This window comes from Vombatus ursinus, unplaced genomic scaffold, assembly GCF_900497805.2.
Source record: "Vombatus ursinus unplaced genomic scaffold, bare-nosed wombat genome assembly UNPS02014799.1, whole genome shotgun sequence".
In the NCBI taxonomy this organism is placed as follows: Eukaryota; Metazoa; Chordata; class Mammalia; order Diprotodontia; family Vombatidae; genus Vombatus; species Vombatus ursinus.
In genome coordinates, this window is record NW_020954577.1 from 42,039,228 (window position 1) to 42,056,567 (window position 17,340).

Below are 17,340 nucleotides of genomic sequence, written 5' to 3' on the forward strand. Positions count from 1 at the left end.
GTGACTTGCCCAGGGCCATGTAGCTAGCAAGACCTGATTTAAACTTTTTTTTTTTCCACATCCATCATATTACTTTATAGAGCTATTCATTTACTTTTAACATGATTCATCAGTTCCTTTTATTTTTACATCTCTTTCATTTCTAGATATATCACCTAAATATGCCCTCTCTTGTTATAAAGAAAAGCATTTAAACAAAACACATCAACATAGTAAACCCCACCTGACAGTATGTAAAATATCTGCTCCCTGTGGTCTCCTAACATAACAAGTAATTTTTATTTCCTCCTCTCTTCTTCATAGCTAAAATGGGTTGTTACAGTTAATCTGAATGCATCTTTGTTTCCATGTTTTTTCATCAACATTATTGTTGTCAGCGTCAGTATTGTATCTGAATGTTGTTCCTCCAGCTCTGCTTACTTCCCTGTCCATCAGTTCATTGACAACTTCTCATATTTCTCTGAATTCTTCATTGTCATAATTCTTCTTGCACACGAAATTGTTGTGTCAACTCTGGTCTCTCCCTCTTTTCTCAAGCGCTTTTTAAAAAAAAAACATCATTTTGTATTTCTTTTTAGTTTTCTCCAAAATATTATGTTCTGGATCCTATCCTGTGCCCATAGAAGAGTTTTCTCTCTTTTCAGAGTTCCTGAAGTATAAGAGTATGAACTTGAATATTATTTTTATTCTCAGTTTTCCATGGATTTTTTTAAATAGATTTTCAACATTTTAACAATTTTTATGGAATCCCTAAATAAACAAAAGAATTTAATTTTTTTTAAATGGTCTGTACCACAACTTCAAAATTATTTTCAAAACAGTTAACTTCTCTGGGCCTCAGTTTTCTCATCTATAACATAAGTAGGTTGGTCTACATAAGCTGTAAAAGCCCTGTCTAGCTCTAATATATGCTCTGGGCTTTAGTTTCTTCCTTACAGCCCTTTGAGACCAGGGACTGCTTTATTTTTGCCTTGGATTCCCAATCTTGGATCCAGTTCCTGGCACATATTACATGCTCAATAAATGTTTGTTCATTTTATTACTTTATAAAAAGAAAGTGGTTGGACTAGATGATGTTAAAAAGTACCTTCTAGTTTTGACTTTTGACTTTATCTGACTGACTTAAGTTGAACTAACAGAAAGATTTTTCTTTAGAATCTCTGGTTCCTTTCAAGGAGTACACCTCCTAAATGAAGCTTTCCTTGATTTATGCCCCAGTTTTCTCCCTACTCCTGATATTACTCTGAATATAATTTTGTATTTAATCATTTGTGTGGATATTCTAATCCCCTGTTAGAATGTAAGCTCCTTCAGAGCAGGGACAACTTTATTTATTGTATATTCACTGGTAGGGCCCAGCACCATGCTTTTGTTCATAGTAATTGCTTAATAAATGCTTGTTAGATAGAATTTCATGCTAGAAGGACTCTTAGAGATTATCTCCTTAGAGATTACTCCTCATTTTAAAACAGAGAGAATTGAAGACCAGAGAAAGAGAAGTGACTTGTACATTGTTCACAAAGTTTTAGCAACCAAGTTTAAGATGAAGAGGTGAAGCAAGCTTAGAGACTTGGCAAACCAAGTTAATCAGGTAGCATTTATTTATTTATTTATTTGTTTGTTTGTTTATTTATTTATTTATTTATTTATTTTTTTTTTCATTTTCCATGTACAAGGTACTAGGGTACGTGCTGAGGAGGCAAAGAAAGATAAATGTTGATAAAATTCCTAGCTAGGAATAGGATGTTTGATAAGAATGTTAAAATGATACAACCTCCCATATCTTCTCATTATGTTTCTATGGAGGAAAAAGGAAAATAAACTCATTTGAGGAATATTTGATTCTTTTTTACTCTGTACTTGCTTTCTAAGCTCAGTCTAAACCATCCACTGAAAATCAAATACCCACTACTTGAAGAGTTATGACCCAAAGGTGAAAGGTCCCTGCACTAGTTGGCCAGGCCTCGTTTTGCCCTGGAATTGTGGTTTGTCTTCCGTTACCGTAACCAGGGCCTTTTGCAGTTACTACATTTTTACTTGTCTTTTCTGGCTGGATCTTTTCTCCAAATACCTAGTAGTCTTAAAGACAGAGGATATATGGTAGTTGCATAACTGATTATAAGAAGCAATTCTGTCTTTTGGGAGGATGAAGAGTATAGGACCGCCTGGGGAATTCAGTTATCCATACAGACAAACCTCTGTAAGAGAACTTGTGTGTAGGTAGACGAGGATGTCAGTTTCAGAAATAATGACTAGTACGTAGTCCTTGGCTTTAGGAATTGTGAATCTAAATATTCATTTTTTTGTAGACTAGCCAAAAGGACATAGTTTAGATATGAATAAAAGTATTCCAGGCATATCCATTCCAGGCACTCACTTTTTCCCCTTTCATTTTCTATATCAGTCATTAGAGCCGTAGCTAGATTTTTATTTTTCTACCTGGTATAAACCATTTGGTGGGGAGGGGCAGAAGACAGTACAGGAGCAGTTACAGTATACTGGGAGGTCTGACATTCTTGGCCACAGAAGCTGGTGGGAGAGGTGGGTCCTGGAAAGGAATGCTAAACCATTAAGCAAGGGAGTCTCAGGGAGACTTCAGAAATCAACTCCACCCTTTTCCAAGTCTGTGCTCTTAGACAAAGCCTCATTTGCCTCAGGTCAGTTAAAGCTCAGATAGTGATTACTGCAGATGGTCTTCAAATTCATTGTCATTTCCGGATAGGAAAACTAGGGTTTATTTCCTATCCTGGCAGGTAGAAGGCTTGGAATTTAGCAAGAAGGTGGTATATGAAAATGAAGTGTTTATTCCAACTGTAAATAGTCAAATACAGGGTGAACCAAAAGTCTTAGCACAGTTTTAAGCATTAATAGTTTAAAACTGCACTGTACAGATATTATCTACAGTATTTTTAAATTCTACAAAGTTGCATGTTTTTAGTTCCATTTTTTAATACACTACTTTTGAGTACTTTGTTAAAATAAAAATATGAGTATTAAAGATTATAAACTTAAAATCCAAATAAGCATTTTATGTAAATATAAAAATATATACTTAAAGTTTATTAGCCTTAACCTACAAGAGAGAATGTAAATTCCTTGAGCACAGGGCCCATATCATATTCCGTTCAATTATAGAAAAATTTATTAAGTGACTACGTTTTGTGTATCCACGTATTTTATATCCCCCAAAGTGATGGTGTATACTGGATACTTGGTGAATGAGTGGATGAGTGAATGATGAATGAGTGAACAACATAGAGGAATCCTAACTAGAAGTTTTTCTTGGTATTTTAATCTACGATATGCAGATGGAAAGGTAGAGATCCCCATTGAGAGGCAGTGTGATATTTCTTGTTGGACTTGGAAGAGAAGAGAGCTAGATTTGAATCTAATGCATACGAGTCATCAGTTGTAAAATGGCAATCATAATACCTGTAGTGCCTACCTCACAGGGTTGTTGTGAGGCTTCAAGGAGGTAATGGGTGTCCTTGCTTTGAAATTTCAATAGCTTTGTGATGTCTCTGAAGTGGGTACTCCCTTCAAAGGTAGAGATCTCAACCCATCCATACATTTCTCATCCTGTACCACTCTTGTTCATGTCATTCCATACACTATCCATGGGGGTCCATTGAATGTTCTAAAGATTTTTAGCTAAATATCTTTACATTATGTGGGTATCACCGGAGCATGCAAGATTATTTCTCACTGTCACTACATAACCAACCCACCTCCTCTTCCATTCATGTATCTCTCTGAATGATGTCCTTTATGTCACTACTCATGAATAATGGGTTGTAGCCTACCCACTTCCACTTTATGCCTTACCATTGCCGTTTGGGGGACCCAAAACTTTAATTCTTTGGAGATGGTATTATTATATGACTTATTGCCATATAATCTCTATAGATGAATGAAAATATGGGTTATATTTCAGGGAGGAGCTTGGGGTCCTTAAAGGAATTATTCAAATTCCCAAAGGCAATCCAGCCTGCCCTCCTCCTCCCATTTAGTTCTGGACCCAGCTCAATGACTCTTTGCAGGGTCTGGCCAAGAAAATATGAACTGATGGAGCAGCTCTATGAGTTGCCCATTCAATTGCAATTCATAATCTGGACTAAAGGGATTCTTCATCCACTTGGTATTTCCTATGTGGAAAATTAGGCCAAACTCTTTTGAGTGATTATGGATCTCATTTAGGAGGCTCTGCAATGTTCCGGGCTTGATGCAATCAGCACAATGCCATCTGCAAACAACAGCATCTGGAGGACATCACCATCTATAGGGAATCCCTCTTTGATTTGGACTCTGCGTTGGACATCCTCCATGACAATGGTAAACACCTTTGGTGACCATACACTCCCTATTTTATGCTTCGCTTGATATTAATAGTCAGAGAGTTGTCGAACAAAGTTATCTCTGTTATTACATCATTCAAGGAAACGTGATTTTGACATGCATGGGAAATACACTGTTGAAGGAAAACAGTTAAGGTGGTAATTTGTCCTATAAAATCAAATTGCTTTTAAAATAGTCAACTGATAGTCATAGTGAGGTCTCATATTCTCTACAATGTGTGATCAGTTGTATTACTATAATGATGTAGTCCATTAGAAAATAGTATTTATAAAAAAAAAAACTTACCTATTCTTTTTTCATACCTTCATCAAGGATACCCTTGATGTATATGTAGATAATACTTAAAAAGATGTTGCTGTGGTAGGGAAGCAGGCATAATGGTTAATAATTTCCGATAATTTCTTAGTTGATTTTCCCCTGAGTGTTTGGTATATCCCCCACATCCAGAAGTCATCAGAATCATTTCCTCAATGATGTTAAAAATTGTATTGCCTCCAGAACAGGGCTTCTCTGGGTATATTTGTCCAATTCCCCTTCTCATCTTTAGTACCATATGTCTTCCTGTAGCACTGTGATGTTATAGTCTACATGTGGTAGATCCACAGCTATTGAAAGAATTTATTATTAAAATCTTTACAGATCTTTTGCATTTTTATCCATTCACATTTCCTGCCAGTTTCATCCTTATACACCCTTTGGATAAACTGGTTTAGTTAAATTTCTACCCAGTTAACTGTAAAAGTGATTTTTTTTCTCTACCACTTATTATTGTTTCATGAATTAATAATGATTGTAATCTTCCACAAATCTCCTCTGAAAGATTTTACACGTGGGTTTATATTCTACACTGGTATTACTCTAGGGTGCCATATCTTTCCCCTTGATATGAAGATCAAATGCTTGTTGGTTGAGGAAGTTTCTGCCTTTTTTGATCTCATTATTGTGACGATTGTTTTGTATTGCTTAAACTGCCTTGGGAGATTGTAATGTTCTGTACCTTTATATGTTCTTTTATCCATTTCCAAGTTTTTGTTGTCAATAGTTTGTTTAAGTAGGTCAGATTGGAGATTCCTCAATTGTGTGCCATATCTTATTATTTTTTTTTCTGATTTGGTATTGGATTTTTATGCTTTCTCTAACAAGTCAGTAGTCTAATTGTACAGAAACAGATGATTTGGGAATGACTCCCACATCAGTGACTATTCAATTCCTGCCAAGATGTAATCACTTTCATCATGGAATGTTCCTTTGTGCTTTCTATGTCCAATGCCTTCCTATTCTGTTCAGAAAGTATTCATGATATATAGGTGTGAAGCTTCTCTATAGTATATAGACTTTGGCCTCTCTAGTTTCTTATTCCTAAAACCTTGTTTTCCAATATATTTTTCCATTATCTTGCCCTTTTCAAATTGAAGTCATCCAGTATTAAAATGGATATTGATTTAATTTGGGAGGTCTTTATCAAGTTCCTAATAGAATTTATCTACCTTTCAGTACTTTTCAAATATATGTTAATGAAGAAGCTGCAATCATCTTTCTAGTGATATTTTTGCAAATCCTTATCACTTAAATATGAAATATTTAATGTCCCATTAAGCTTTTGATTTTAGTTTGCCTTTGAACACGTGATAAATCTAACTCTACTTTTTCCCTTATTTTCTTCTGCCAGAAGAACCTGTGAGTCATCCTTCCATTCAGTTATAAATTTCTTTTGTTGTTCAGTTTAATTTATAGCAAGAACATAAAAATTTATATGATTCAGTTCCTTCAATAGAAAAACCACTCCTTGGTCACTAGACAAGGACCATCACATTAAGCATATAGACAGCAGCTAAGTGAATATGTGTGGATGGTCTTCACTGTGTGAGTCTTACTCTTACCATCTCTCTTCCACCACTCTGCCAATATCACTGCTGAAATGTAAGGAGGCCAACGAAAGTAAGGGCCATTTTGTATTTTCCTTTGTTTTGTGGATTGCCACTGCTGACGAATCCATCACCAAATGACCATTGTAGAGGTGATGATCCTCTAAGTGCTATGCTTAACTGGTCTTCATAAATCTGACACCATACATCACCAAGACAGTACTTGAAGACAACAGTTCCAGCATGCCTCAATATGCCAGACCTTGTGCTTTACTATCACAGCTTTCAGAAAACCAATTCCATTTCTATGGCATGATAAGGCATTAGAGTAGGACTTCATATATGTAAAATGACATATAAGATTCAACCTTTATTATTGAGTTATAGAGACAATTGAATTCATCCTTCCCAGTGGATCTCCTCTATGGATTATCACCTCTCTGGATCTCCTGTAGGGATATTGCTTCATTGATTTATTCTTAATTTCCTGGTATTTAGCACCTGACTGTCTTGATCCCAAGGACATAGCTTATGGTATTTCTACTTAAACACTGGAGAGAAGGCCACAAATTAATATGTGTCTTAAAAGAACAGGTTATGATAAGATTATTATTAATACGTATAAATAATCAAGCATTTATAATAAATATATTGATAATAAATGTTATTCTGAAGGTATTTTCCAACGAGCCTGCAGAAAATGGGCTTACATGCCAATACTTTATTTATTTATAAAAATGAGTCACTTGATATGACTTTGTAATAGTCCACAAAACATTAAATATCAAAAAGTAATAGCGGGAGAGAAGCTCTTCCTGTGACTATTTCTGTCTAATTTCAGAAAAATGAGATAATGATAATTTAAAGTAGTTTAAGAAAGCTTAATATAGTAATTAATGATATACAAGGCCTATCACAATTAATTATCTGTACAAAGAATAATGCATAGTCATCACAAAAGAAGAAGAAGGTTGTTGGATATTTTCAGAACAAATTAAATACATTTAAAAACTTATAGAAAGAAGCAGACATTTCATTTTTGAGCAATAATAAAGACAGACGATATTTGCATGCTACTGAATTTGAGCATAATCAAAAGTGCCTTACTTCTAGATGAAGTCTATTAAAAAAAGCTAATATCCAAGACTGGGATCAAAGAACCACCATATTCATAGGCAACATTGACATGAGCAGAAGAAAGAAATGAGCATTTATTAAATACCTACCTTGTGCCAGGCACTGTGCTAAGCAATCTCCAAATATTATCTTATTTGATCCAAGAAGCAAAAGACAAATGATTGAGTTATACAACATTCATTTACATAAGAAGAGCAGTTAATGATGACAATTTAGGATCCAGTCATTGCCACCAACAATTACAAAAGGGTTCTCCTTGAGGATAGGGTTATAGAAGGAGCATAGACTTGCTGATCAATGTAAATTATTAATGGAATCAGTAGAAACTGTGCAAAAAATTATCAAAGGTTCCAAAAACATAATAGCTATGAAATATCTGCAATAACATGACCTGGTGGATAGAATTATACATCAGAGATAAGCTATCACAAACTAACAAGTAACAAGTCCAAATGCTATATATATACATCTTGATCTCTACTTATCCTTTATAATTCAATAAATTCCTGAACTGGAATGTTATCACAGAAAAACAAAAGTTGTACTAAATCACCAAGATGTAGCACTAATCTATAAAAAAATTTAAGAACAATATTTCATAGGTGTAACCATCTCTAATACTCATAGTCTCTAAGCTACATGGAATGAAAAACTTTCAAAATATAGAGATGCACCAGAAGGAATGAAAATCATATGGGAACAATATGTGGACCACAACGTCCTTATCACTCTATTACAGTACTCTTCCAAAAGATGCTTTCATTAACCTTATAGAAGATGATCATAAATTCCAATTCTTTTTTATATTTTTATTTTAGGCAATTGGGGTTAAATGACTTGCCCCGGGTCATACATCTAGTAAGTGTCTTAGGTCAGATTTGAACTAAGGTCCTCCTGACTCCAGGACTGGTGCTCTATCCACTGCTCTATCTAGTTGCCCCCCAATACTTTTATTCAATTTCAAAATGCATTTTTTTTCCATCAGCACTATGGTATATAGAACATTAAAAAATTAATAACTGAATAGTGACTTGCTCCAAGAACACTTCTATCACAACTTCATCCTACAAGAGAAGAATGAGATAACAATAATAATTACAAGAGGCAGGAGAACAAGATATTTATAATGATAAAAGTGCAACATATTACTGCAGGCTTCAACAGTTTAGCACTTTCTTAATATCTAGAAAGACACAATTACCTGTCCACCATTACACACCAAAATCAGAGTCAACTGTAGAGCTGAAAGTTGTCTCAAAAGTCATCTAGTCCAGTGCCCTCATTTTCCAGTGAAGAAATTGAAGTGACTTCTCCATTGTTAGCTGGGCAATAATTGGTAGAGGCAAGATTTGAACCCTACTGCCACCCTCTAGAGCTAGTGTTCTTTCTGTGATTTCCCCTGACTCTTTTACCTGTCCTTTGGAAGCAGGGATGACAAGCCACTCCACTACAAATACAAATCTCAAAATATCCTTGAGTGTTCAATCAATAAACTGTCTTGGAACTAGAGCTTTATCAGAGCTATAGCTGTTTCATATTATCACCCAGATGCAACACTGATCCATTAAAATAAGACCAATGTTTTTAATAGGTGTCACCATCCCTAATTCTCATTATCTCCAAACCACATGGAACAATGTGAACAACGACAATAAAATCTTTGCTAAAATGTAGACTTAACAGAAGTCAGAACTATGCAGAGACAGCGTGGAGTACTTATCGTCCCACTCTTCTCGTCTGCAGCTGGTATTGTCTCAAAGATGGCGTCAGTGTTCCTACAGAAGATAGGTTTATTTCCCATTATTTTTTAGTCAAATAAAAAATGAAATTACCCCATCTACCTGTGTAACAGTCTGCTGAACACTAAACATAAAAAGAAGAGAAATAGATGGTTACTTTCCACAGACAATTTCTGTTTGAATATTGAATTGAAGATACGTTTTTGATGATAATGAAGAAGAAAAACAATAATAGCAACAATAAAATAACAACGGTAACAACAGGAACCCCAAGCTCTCACATCTAGGAATAAAAGGCCAAAAGTCATTTCTGGGAGATAAAAGTCTAGAAAGAAGTGAGGAGCAGGCACTAAGATATGAGCTGGGTCAAAATGAGAAAAGCCAAGGACCTGAAAGGCAGAGGAAGCCTAGGATGAATCAGTGCAGACACTATCCTGATAATCATTCCTAGGATGGAGGTGACCTGGGTTGGTCATGGGGAAGAAGATGGTGCATAGCATGGCTTACTTTAAGTAGTGTTGAAGCATACTGGCCACCCCCAACCCCTATTTCTTGAAGAGGATGATCTGCTGAGATAGAAGGATCATTTAAACTGTGAAACACTCCTCTCCATTCTTACGGCCTCAGTTTCACATTCACTACTCCATTGATGTTTCCCAGAATGTCAGAGGTGGAAGGGACCTCCAAAGCCATCCAGCCCCAAAAGTACCTGGGCAAGAATGCCTTCTAACAAATCACGTTGAAGTAGACACCCATTCTTTCAAGCCCTTCAGTGAGAAGGAACTCACTGCCTCCCAAAGTAGCCCATTCCACTTTTGCATAGCTTAAATTATTGGGCAGGTTTTTCTTTTATATACTGCCTAAATTTACCTTTTCACAAATTTAACCCATTTGGGTCACATTGTTGTTGTTCAGTGATTCGGTTGGGTCTTGCTCTTCATGACCCCAGGGACCATACTGTCCATGGGGTTTTCTTGGCAATGGTACTGGAGTGGTTTGCCATTTTCTTCTCCAGTGAGTTAAGACAAACAGAGGATAAATGACTTGCTCATGGTCACATGGCTAGCAAGTGTCTAAGGCTAGATTTGAACTCAGGTCTTCCTGACTCCCGGCCTAATTGCTCTAACCATCTAGCTGCCCTTGGGGCCACATAGAACATGTCTAATCTCTGTTCCACACAATGGCTCTTAACTTAAAGATAACCTACTATCTTCAAGGGAACTTCATAAATTTTTTCTTCTTTTCTCTATTCATTACCAGGTCTTTCCACTGATCATATAACTGAATTTTACTCTCTGGCTATACAATGTCTATCTGAAAATGCTGAATTTGAAAAGGAAATTCCTGTTATGCTCTGTCTCATATTAGCTGATCCCCAAGTGCCCTGCCAACTTGGAGAGGCTGTGATTTTGAACTCATAGAACTGAGGTATACCTTAAAATGTGGACCTGCACCTGTTTCAAGGATACTTTTCATAGAGTTTCAGTATAGATCGAGTACCCTAAGGCTGAAATGACTGAAGAGCTAGTGAGATTCAAGAGCAGTAAATTGAGGGCACTTTATCACACTGATAAGAGCCCTGAGAAAAATTAAATGATAGCTAGTAAATAGAGAAAAATATTCAACTGGTTTCAAAGATCTGGCCTATTCATAAGACCTGGAAAGTGGCAAATATCTAATAGAGATTACATGATCAAACACTGATCTTTAAGGTCTTTAAGAAACCTTAGAGTCAATCAAATCCAACTGCTGATGAGTAAAACAGGGCTCAAAGAAATTCAGAGACTTTTAGAAACCTAAGTGATGGAGAGGAAGTTTGATCTCCTATTCCAATTCATCGTAACAATCTGGTTGTTCTCTTTCCTTCCAAGAGAAAAAGAAGATGGATACAAATAATGAGTCAAACTGAAAATGTTGGGTGCTGTATAATTAAGCCATTTCTTTATAATACATTCACTAAAATATCTCAAACAGCAACACTTCAAAGCTGCCTGTCCTTTCTATCAGTAGGGCAATGTGAAAATGAGATGCTAGGTTTCTCCATTGCCCTTCTCAACTATACCCTTTGTGAAGGCTGATGAGCTTCCCAAATTTAGTCAAAACTAATGGAATGGCAACTTGAGAATGATTTATGCAGAAATAATTGTCTTTTGATTATAAAAATCAAAATTTTAATTTAAAAGTTTTCAATAAAATAAATTCGGGATTAATAATAAGGTGAAAGACAGCATGGTTTAATGGAAAGATGTCTGGACTCCTTGTTAGGAGGCCTCAAATTCAAATCCGCCTTGGATACATCCTGGTCGTATGACTCTGGCCAGGTCACTTAAACTCTCAATACCCCCAGACAATTCTAAGGTACTTCCTCACCAAGGCCTTCCTACGCCAGTCAAATCATGCATCCATTCTACTAAAAATCTCTTAAACTCACGGTATATTTAGTCAAGTGATTCTACCCCTAAAGTCATCTCCTGCATTTTATTTTTCCTGGATCAGTTAATAAACAAGCATTTATCAATTGCTTTCTCCATGCCCAGCATTCTTCTAAGCATTGGGAATACAATGGCAAAAGTATGGTATTTTTGGCCTCAAACTTACGTTTGAATGGGTGATAAAACACCTACGTCGAAATGTGGAGGTCTACACGTACAGCTTCAATTGCTTAAAACTGCACTAAGACATTTGGAATATCCCATATATACAAAATGAATATTATAAGGTAGCTTTGGGAGGGACTAAACTAGGAGCTGGGTGGTTTTGTGTAGAAGGTGATACTTGATTTGAGTCTTTTTAAAGGAAATCAGCAATTCTAAGAGGCAGGTGTGAAAAGGAAGGGGATTTTAGAAAGAGGGGAAAGCCAGCGCAAAGACACACAGAGGAAAGATGAAGTATGCTATACTCCCTGGCTAGAAGGCCAATATGGTTGGATTTTAGAGTACCTGGAGGGGACCAATGGGTAATGGTGAGGAAAAAGGTGGGTAGGAACCAGGTTGTGAAGAAATGATTTCTTCCTTCCTTCCTTCTTTCCTTCCTTCTTCCTTCCTTTCTCCCTTCCTTTGTTCTTTCCTTCCTTCCTTTCTCCCTCCCTCTCTTCCTCTTTCTTTCTTTCCTATTGTTTCTTTGTTTTTCTTTCTTTCTCTCTGCTTCTCTCTCTGATTGTTTCTTTGTTTCTCTTTCTTTCCTTCTTTTCTTCTTTCTTTTTTTCTTTCTTTGATTCTCTCTTTCTTGAGCGACTTGAATATATTTGTAGGCAGCAGAGAAGGAACCAGTAGATAGGAAAAAAAGACTGATAATTACAGAAAGGCAGAGTATTCAAAATGGGGTGATCTCTTAGAGAAAATGAAAGAGAGCAAGAACAGATAGCTGTAGTGTAGTTGACCTTGGTGAGAAGGATTACCTCTTTATTAGTGACTAGTTAAAGAAGGAAATAGTCAGGGATGATGCCAATGGGTTGTGAGATGAAGAGGAGGAGAAAAGAAGCATTTCTTGCTTAATAGCTTTAATTTTTTGTTTGCTTAATTATGAGGCAAGCACATCAGCTAAGAAAGTGAGTAATGGCAAACCATGGTATTCTTAGGAGCTAGCATTACTATAGAAATCTAAATTTTATAAACCACTCTAACTATTTTAGCTCCCATTTGATCTTAACAACAGTACTTGAAATTAGACAAGAAATTATAGCCATTCCTCCTCCTCCTCCAAACAATTTCTGCTTTGAAACTGTCATTAGTAGCAATGGTCTACTTACCATAGCAGAAAGGAGGCTGAATTAAATAAATTAATTAAATAAAAAATAAAGCTGAAAAGAGCTAGTCAATGGTCAGGTATCTGTCCACCACTACTCAGTTACCTCCCACTCTGCTTCTGACTTCTTTTCATGCTTCTCCTCCCTCCCTTGAGCTGGAGGCACATTGGTGGTGTCCATCCAAAGCATTTCCTACTCTTTGAGAATATCCTTGTAATTAGGTGGAACTCAAAGAGCTTAGCAATCCATTTTCCCATTGGTAGAAGGAGTTTTGATTCCTAGGATATCTCTTTACCAATGAAGTCATAGGTCCAGTCTTTGTTCCTATAATGAAGTTCTAAAGTGCCTTACTAATTAATTCTTATAAATCTCATAAATCTGACCATTCTGAGGCTCAATTGTACATTAACTGGCCTGGCTATTATGTTATATGTATATTATGTATGTATATATGTATGCATGTATTCATTTATTCATTCATTTATATGGATTGATTGCAGTTCAATGCCAGATTGGAACAATTATTTGGATAATTCAGGCCAAAGGAAGTTATACCATTTCATCTCAATATCCCTCCCTTCTCTGGGATATTTCAATACTAAAGTGCATTTGGGAGCTCACTGATTCCAGTGTTCCATCTGTTGGTGCAATGGCAACTGAATCTTTTCATCCTATATGATTCTTCTATGTGGGTCTTTTATAGATCTTTCTGAGAAGAGCCATCCATTGTACTTGAGTCTTTCTTCTCCTCTTGGGAGATTCCCTGCTTTAATACCTACAATTCAATCATCAATCAACATGACATATTAAGGAAAATCTGGTATCTGAGTCGGAGAACTGAAGTTTGGATCTAAGTACTCTTCATTATTAGTGGCTTGTGTGACCTTAGACAGGCCATAACTTCTCTGGACCTCAGTTTTTTTCACTTATGAAATGAGGAAGTTGATCTAGATCATGATAACAATTGAACTTTGCAATAACCCACAGAAGATTAAAACATACAAAGAAATAATATCAGGATAGTAGCCTGTGTCAAGATCACTTCTGTATGAGCTCTATTATAAAATAAATGAGAAAAATGAAAATAAAATGAAGAACTCAATTTCTTCTAGTGCTTGAATGTCTGTAAAGTTGCTCTCTCAGGTCCTTTCGAACTGAATCTATGGCTCTAAGTTAGGGAAAGACCAGCAACCAATGTGACAAGACTAAAATCCTGTGCCTTCTTGAAGGAACTTGACTTGCTGATTTATTATATCATCATAGCACAGTGAAGCAGTTCAGTAGAGGTGGTTATGATCATGGAAGTAGAGAGGCAGTAATGGGGAAATGATTTAAAGGCACCTTGATTGAAATATCTAAAGCCAGAGTGCAATTAAATCTAAAATTTGGGGGGAAGAGAAAGAAACCTAAATGAAACTCGATGTGAGCACAGATGTTATGTCTATGGGAAGATTTTTGTTGAAGCCCTTTAGAGACGGCCAAACTTACCCCATCATTGAAGAAGCCAGCCACCCACAGTGATTTAAATGGCATTAAGAAGCCCTGCTCTCTAGCATTCATTCCTAATATTTAGTCAGGACTGATTTCTTCTTTACCTTAAAGTTTTTCTCCAAGTTAAAATGAAAACAACATTTAGATGTAACAGGGCTGGCCTTATCAGTCCACTAATGTCTTAATGTGAATGAGTTACTGGAGTGGGAGAGATCTAGAGGGCAGGTCCCTGAACTCTGGATAGGGCCCCAAGAAGGCTTTTTATGAGATGACTTGGAAAGGAGCCATATAGGATCAGAGGGCATGGATAGGTTGTGATTTGCCCATCTGTGTATAGTGCCCACATTTGCAAGATCACAGATCCAATGAAGGATTAAAGTCTCAAAATGAATAATTTTATCTTATCTTTTCCTAATGGGGTCTTTGATGGCAAAGGGGATAGAGACTTAAGGAGGTCACTTAATTGGGAGTAGGGATGACGAGGGTAATACATGCCATTGAGTTAGAGACATTGGGCAGACCAGAAGGGAACCTGGAAGTCATCTAGTATTATTCCAGATGAGGCCCAGAGAGAGCACAAGTGTAGCACAGCTACAGAGCCAGTAGGAATGACAGAGGTCATCTAATCCAACCCCCTTGTTTTTCAGATGATGAAACTGAAGCCTAGTGAAGTGACTGACTCAGGGTCACACAGATAGTCAGTGGCAGAGCTGGGATTTGAATCTAGCCCCTTTCAATCCAAATCCAATACTTTTTTTTTCCATTTTTGCCAAAATGGCACCTTTTAATACCAAAATGATAAAAGAGGAAGGTATAGTAGGAAAATGTGTAGACAATAGACATCTACCTCACAGCCGGCCCCGGGCCAGTCCCGCCTTCTACGGATTAATCAGACAGTTACTATGGTGGGAGATCTAAAGGGATTGGACCATTTAAAATGGCCTGATAATGTTATTCCCACTAATATTTGTTGATGGGCAGGACAAAATGTTCATGGTAATTGAAGCTTAGTGCTTCAGGGACTGGGACATAAGATGATGTTCTATGGAGCCCATATGATTCCATCCTCTTCCCTTTCATCTTCATATAATTTTATAAGCACATTACAGGGTTTTTGCCCCAATTAATCTGCCTATGGTTATTCAGTTTAGCTTCTTCTCATGGCCATTTCCACAAGAATGAATCTCAAATTTCTTTCCAGAGCTGTCATTATGGAAGAGTTTTGGTCTTAAAATACAGCCCACTTGGGATCATTGACAGGCTGAACAAGGTCCTTAGTTAGCGGATTGCCTGGACTCTGTTTCTCCCTCATGCTGGCTGGTTGTCTTTTTGGCTGTTCCATTGTTTGTTAGCCCTTTCATCAGGCAATAGTCAGGGCAGGGCTACTCATTTGTCTACTTGGGGAAATGTTTGGAAGGGAGGTGAGAGCAGGGCTGGCAGGAAGACTGTCGATTTCTCTGTGGATTGCACTTGTTCGTTCATTCATTCATTCAGCTCATTATCAGTGGGAGCTCCCCACAAAGATCAGATCACAAGTTTGAGCCCCCTTCCTTCAACCTGCAAATAAAGAATGGTGCAGCTTTTAAGAAATGTATGTGTTTAGAAAATAGAGAGGTGGCCATAACAGGCAAATCAGGCCAGACTTCCTGGAGTAGGTGATATTTTAACTGGTTTTTGAATTCTGGATAACTTAGGAATATATCCCCATTGATAAATGTAACAGACCAAAAGTAATGCCATTAGTAAAGGCAGAAAGGCCAATAAAAACACAAAACATATGAGCCCAAGATTAAGAGGTTAAAGGGACCCTTTAGAAAATTGAGTTCAACCCACTAATTTTACAGGCAAGGAAACTTGAGGACCAGGTAGGATCATTGATTTAAAGGTATAATGAACCTTAGAGGGTGTCTTGTACAAGCCTCTTATTTTACATTTGAGGAAACTGAGACCCACATAGGGTAAGAAATATTCCTAAGGCCGTACAGGTAATAAGTGTCAGAGCCAAGATCTGATCTCACCCAGGCTGGCTGGCATAATGGGTTTGCCTTGTGACGTGAGTCTAGAAAGGCAAGTCTTAATCATGACCATTGACAGCTGAGCCCTGGCTAGCCTATGTGGGATAGGGGTGGTTGTAAGAAGGGAGGGGGGCTTGATACAATTTGAGAGTACTGTGTTGTTTTTGCTGTGTAACAGTAGCTCTGCCGGAGGGTCTCTTAGTAATTAAATCACTGTGCATTTATTTCAGAGAAGCCTGGGACGCGGGAGCCTGGGGACTTGCCCCATTTCTGCAATAGAATATTCTGTAAGTAGAAGAGCATTTATTGTGTTTGTGTACTTGTTCTTAAAGTAAGGATTGTGTAGCTTTTGTGTACAATTCATCAGTGGAATGTTTCTCCATAGTTTTCACATTCTGGACGAAACCGACACAAAGAACTGACAGTTCCAGGCCATTCAACATACACTAATGGCCAATCATTTTCATCTCCTTGGTTCATACTTTCACAAACAGACAGATTTTGCAGTCAGTAGGGGAGGGCAAAGGCTATCTAATTTCTTACTTCCAAAGTATGGTAACCTGGACCTTTCCTCTGAAGGTATGATGACTACCTCAGTAATCACTGGTATAGCCTACCTGCTTCTATGATTAGTAAATGAACCCAGCCTTCCATAAAAGCACTTTCCTCCTTCCCTTGACCCCAATTTGGAGGAGAAAGCTGAGACATCTCCCTCTGCTCATAGTGTCTGACCTAAGTAGGGGAGGAACCTGATCAAAATCTGTAATGGATAGAGTTACCTGGAAACAGAGCAGAGAGAATTGGAGTTTTGCTTTCTGGTTGTAATACTCTGAATGTAGTGATTGAAAGTCTAACAATATTACTAATAATTGCAGTGATAACAAACTGGCATATTTCTATGGTACTTTAAGGTTTGTGAAGTACCTCACATGATCTTTAGAGACACTCTGTGAGGTCAAGGATCCCTATCTTGGAGGTCCCATTTTATGTTT

General features: G+C 37.1%; 1 protein-coding gene across 5 annotated transcripts in view; it reads left to right on the forward strand.

Annotated features, from left to right (window-relative positions):
- Nucleotides 1-17,340, forward strand: part of RBMS3 (RNA binding motif single stranded interacting protein 3) — a 1,414,112-nt gene that overhangs the window by 491,750 nt on the left and 905,022 nt on the right. For 3 of the 5 annotated variants that reach the window (XM_027871985.1, XM_027871990.1, XM_027871986.1), the window contains exons 4-5: nucleotides 4,198-4,332; nucleotides 16,579-16,635. The exons of 1 other annotated variant lie outside the window; for it this stretch is intronic. In XM_027871985.1, the coding sequence (XP_027727786.1) occupies nucleotides 4,198-4,332; nucleotides 16,579-16,635 (192 nt within the window). The remainder of the gene's footprint in view (nucleotides 1-4,197; nucleotides 4,333-16,578; nucleotides 16,636-17,340) is intronic. One more of the 5 variants, XM_027871987.1, reaches the window with a different exon arrangement.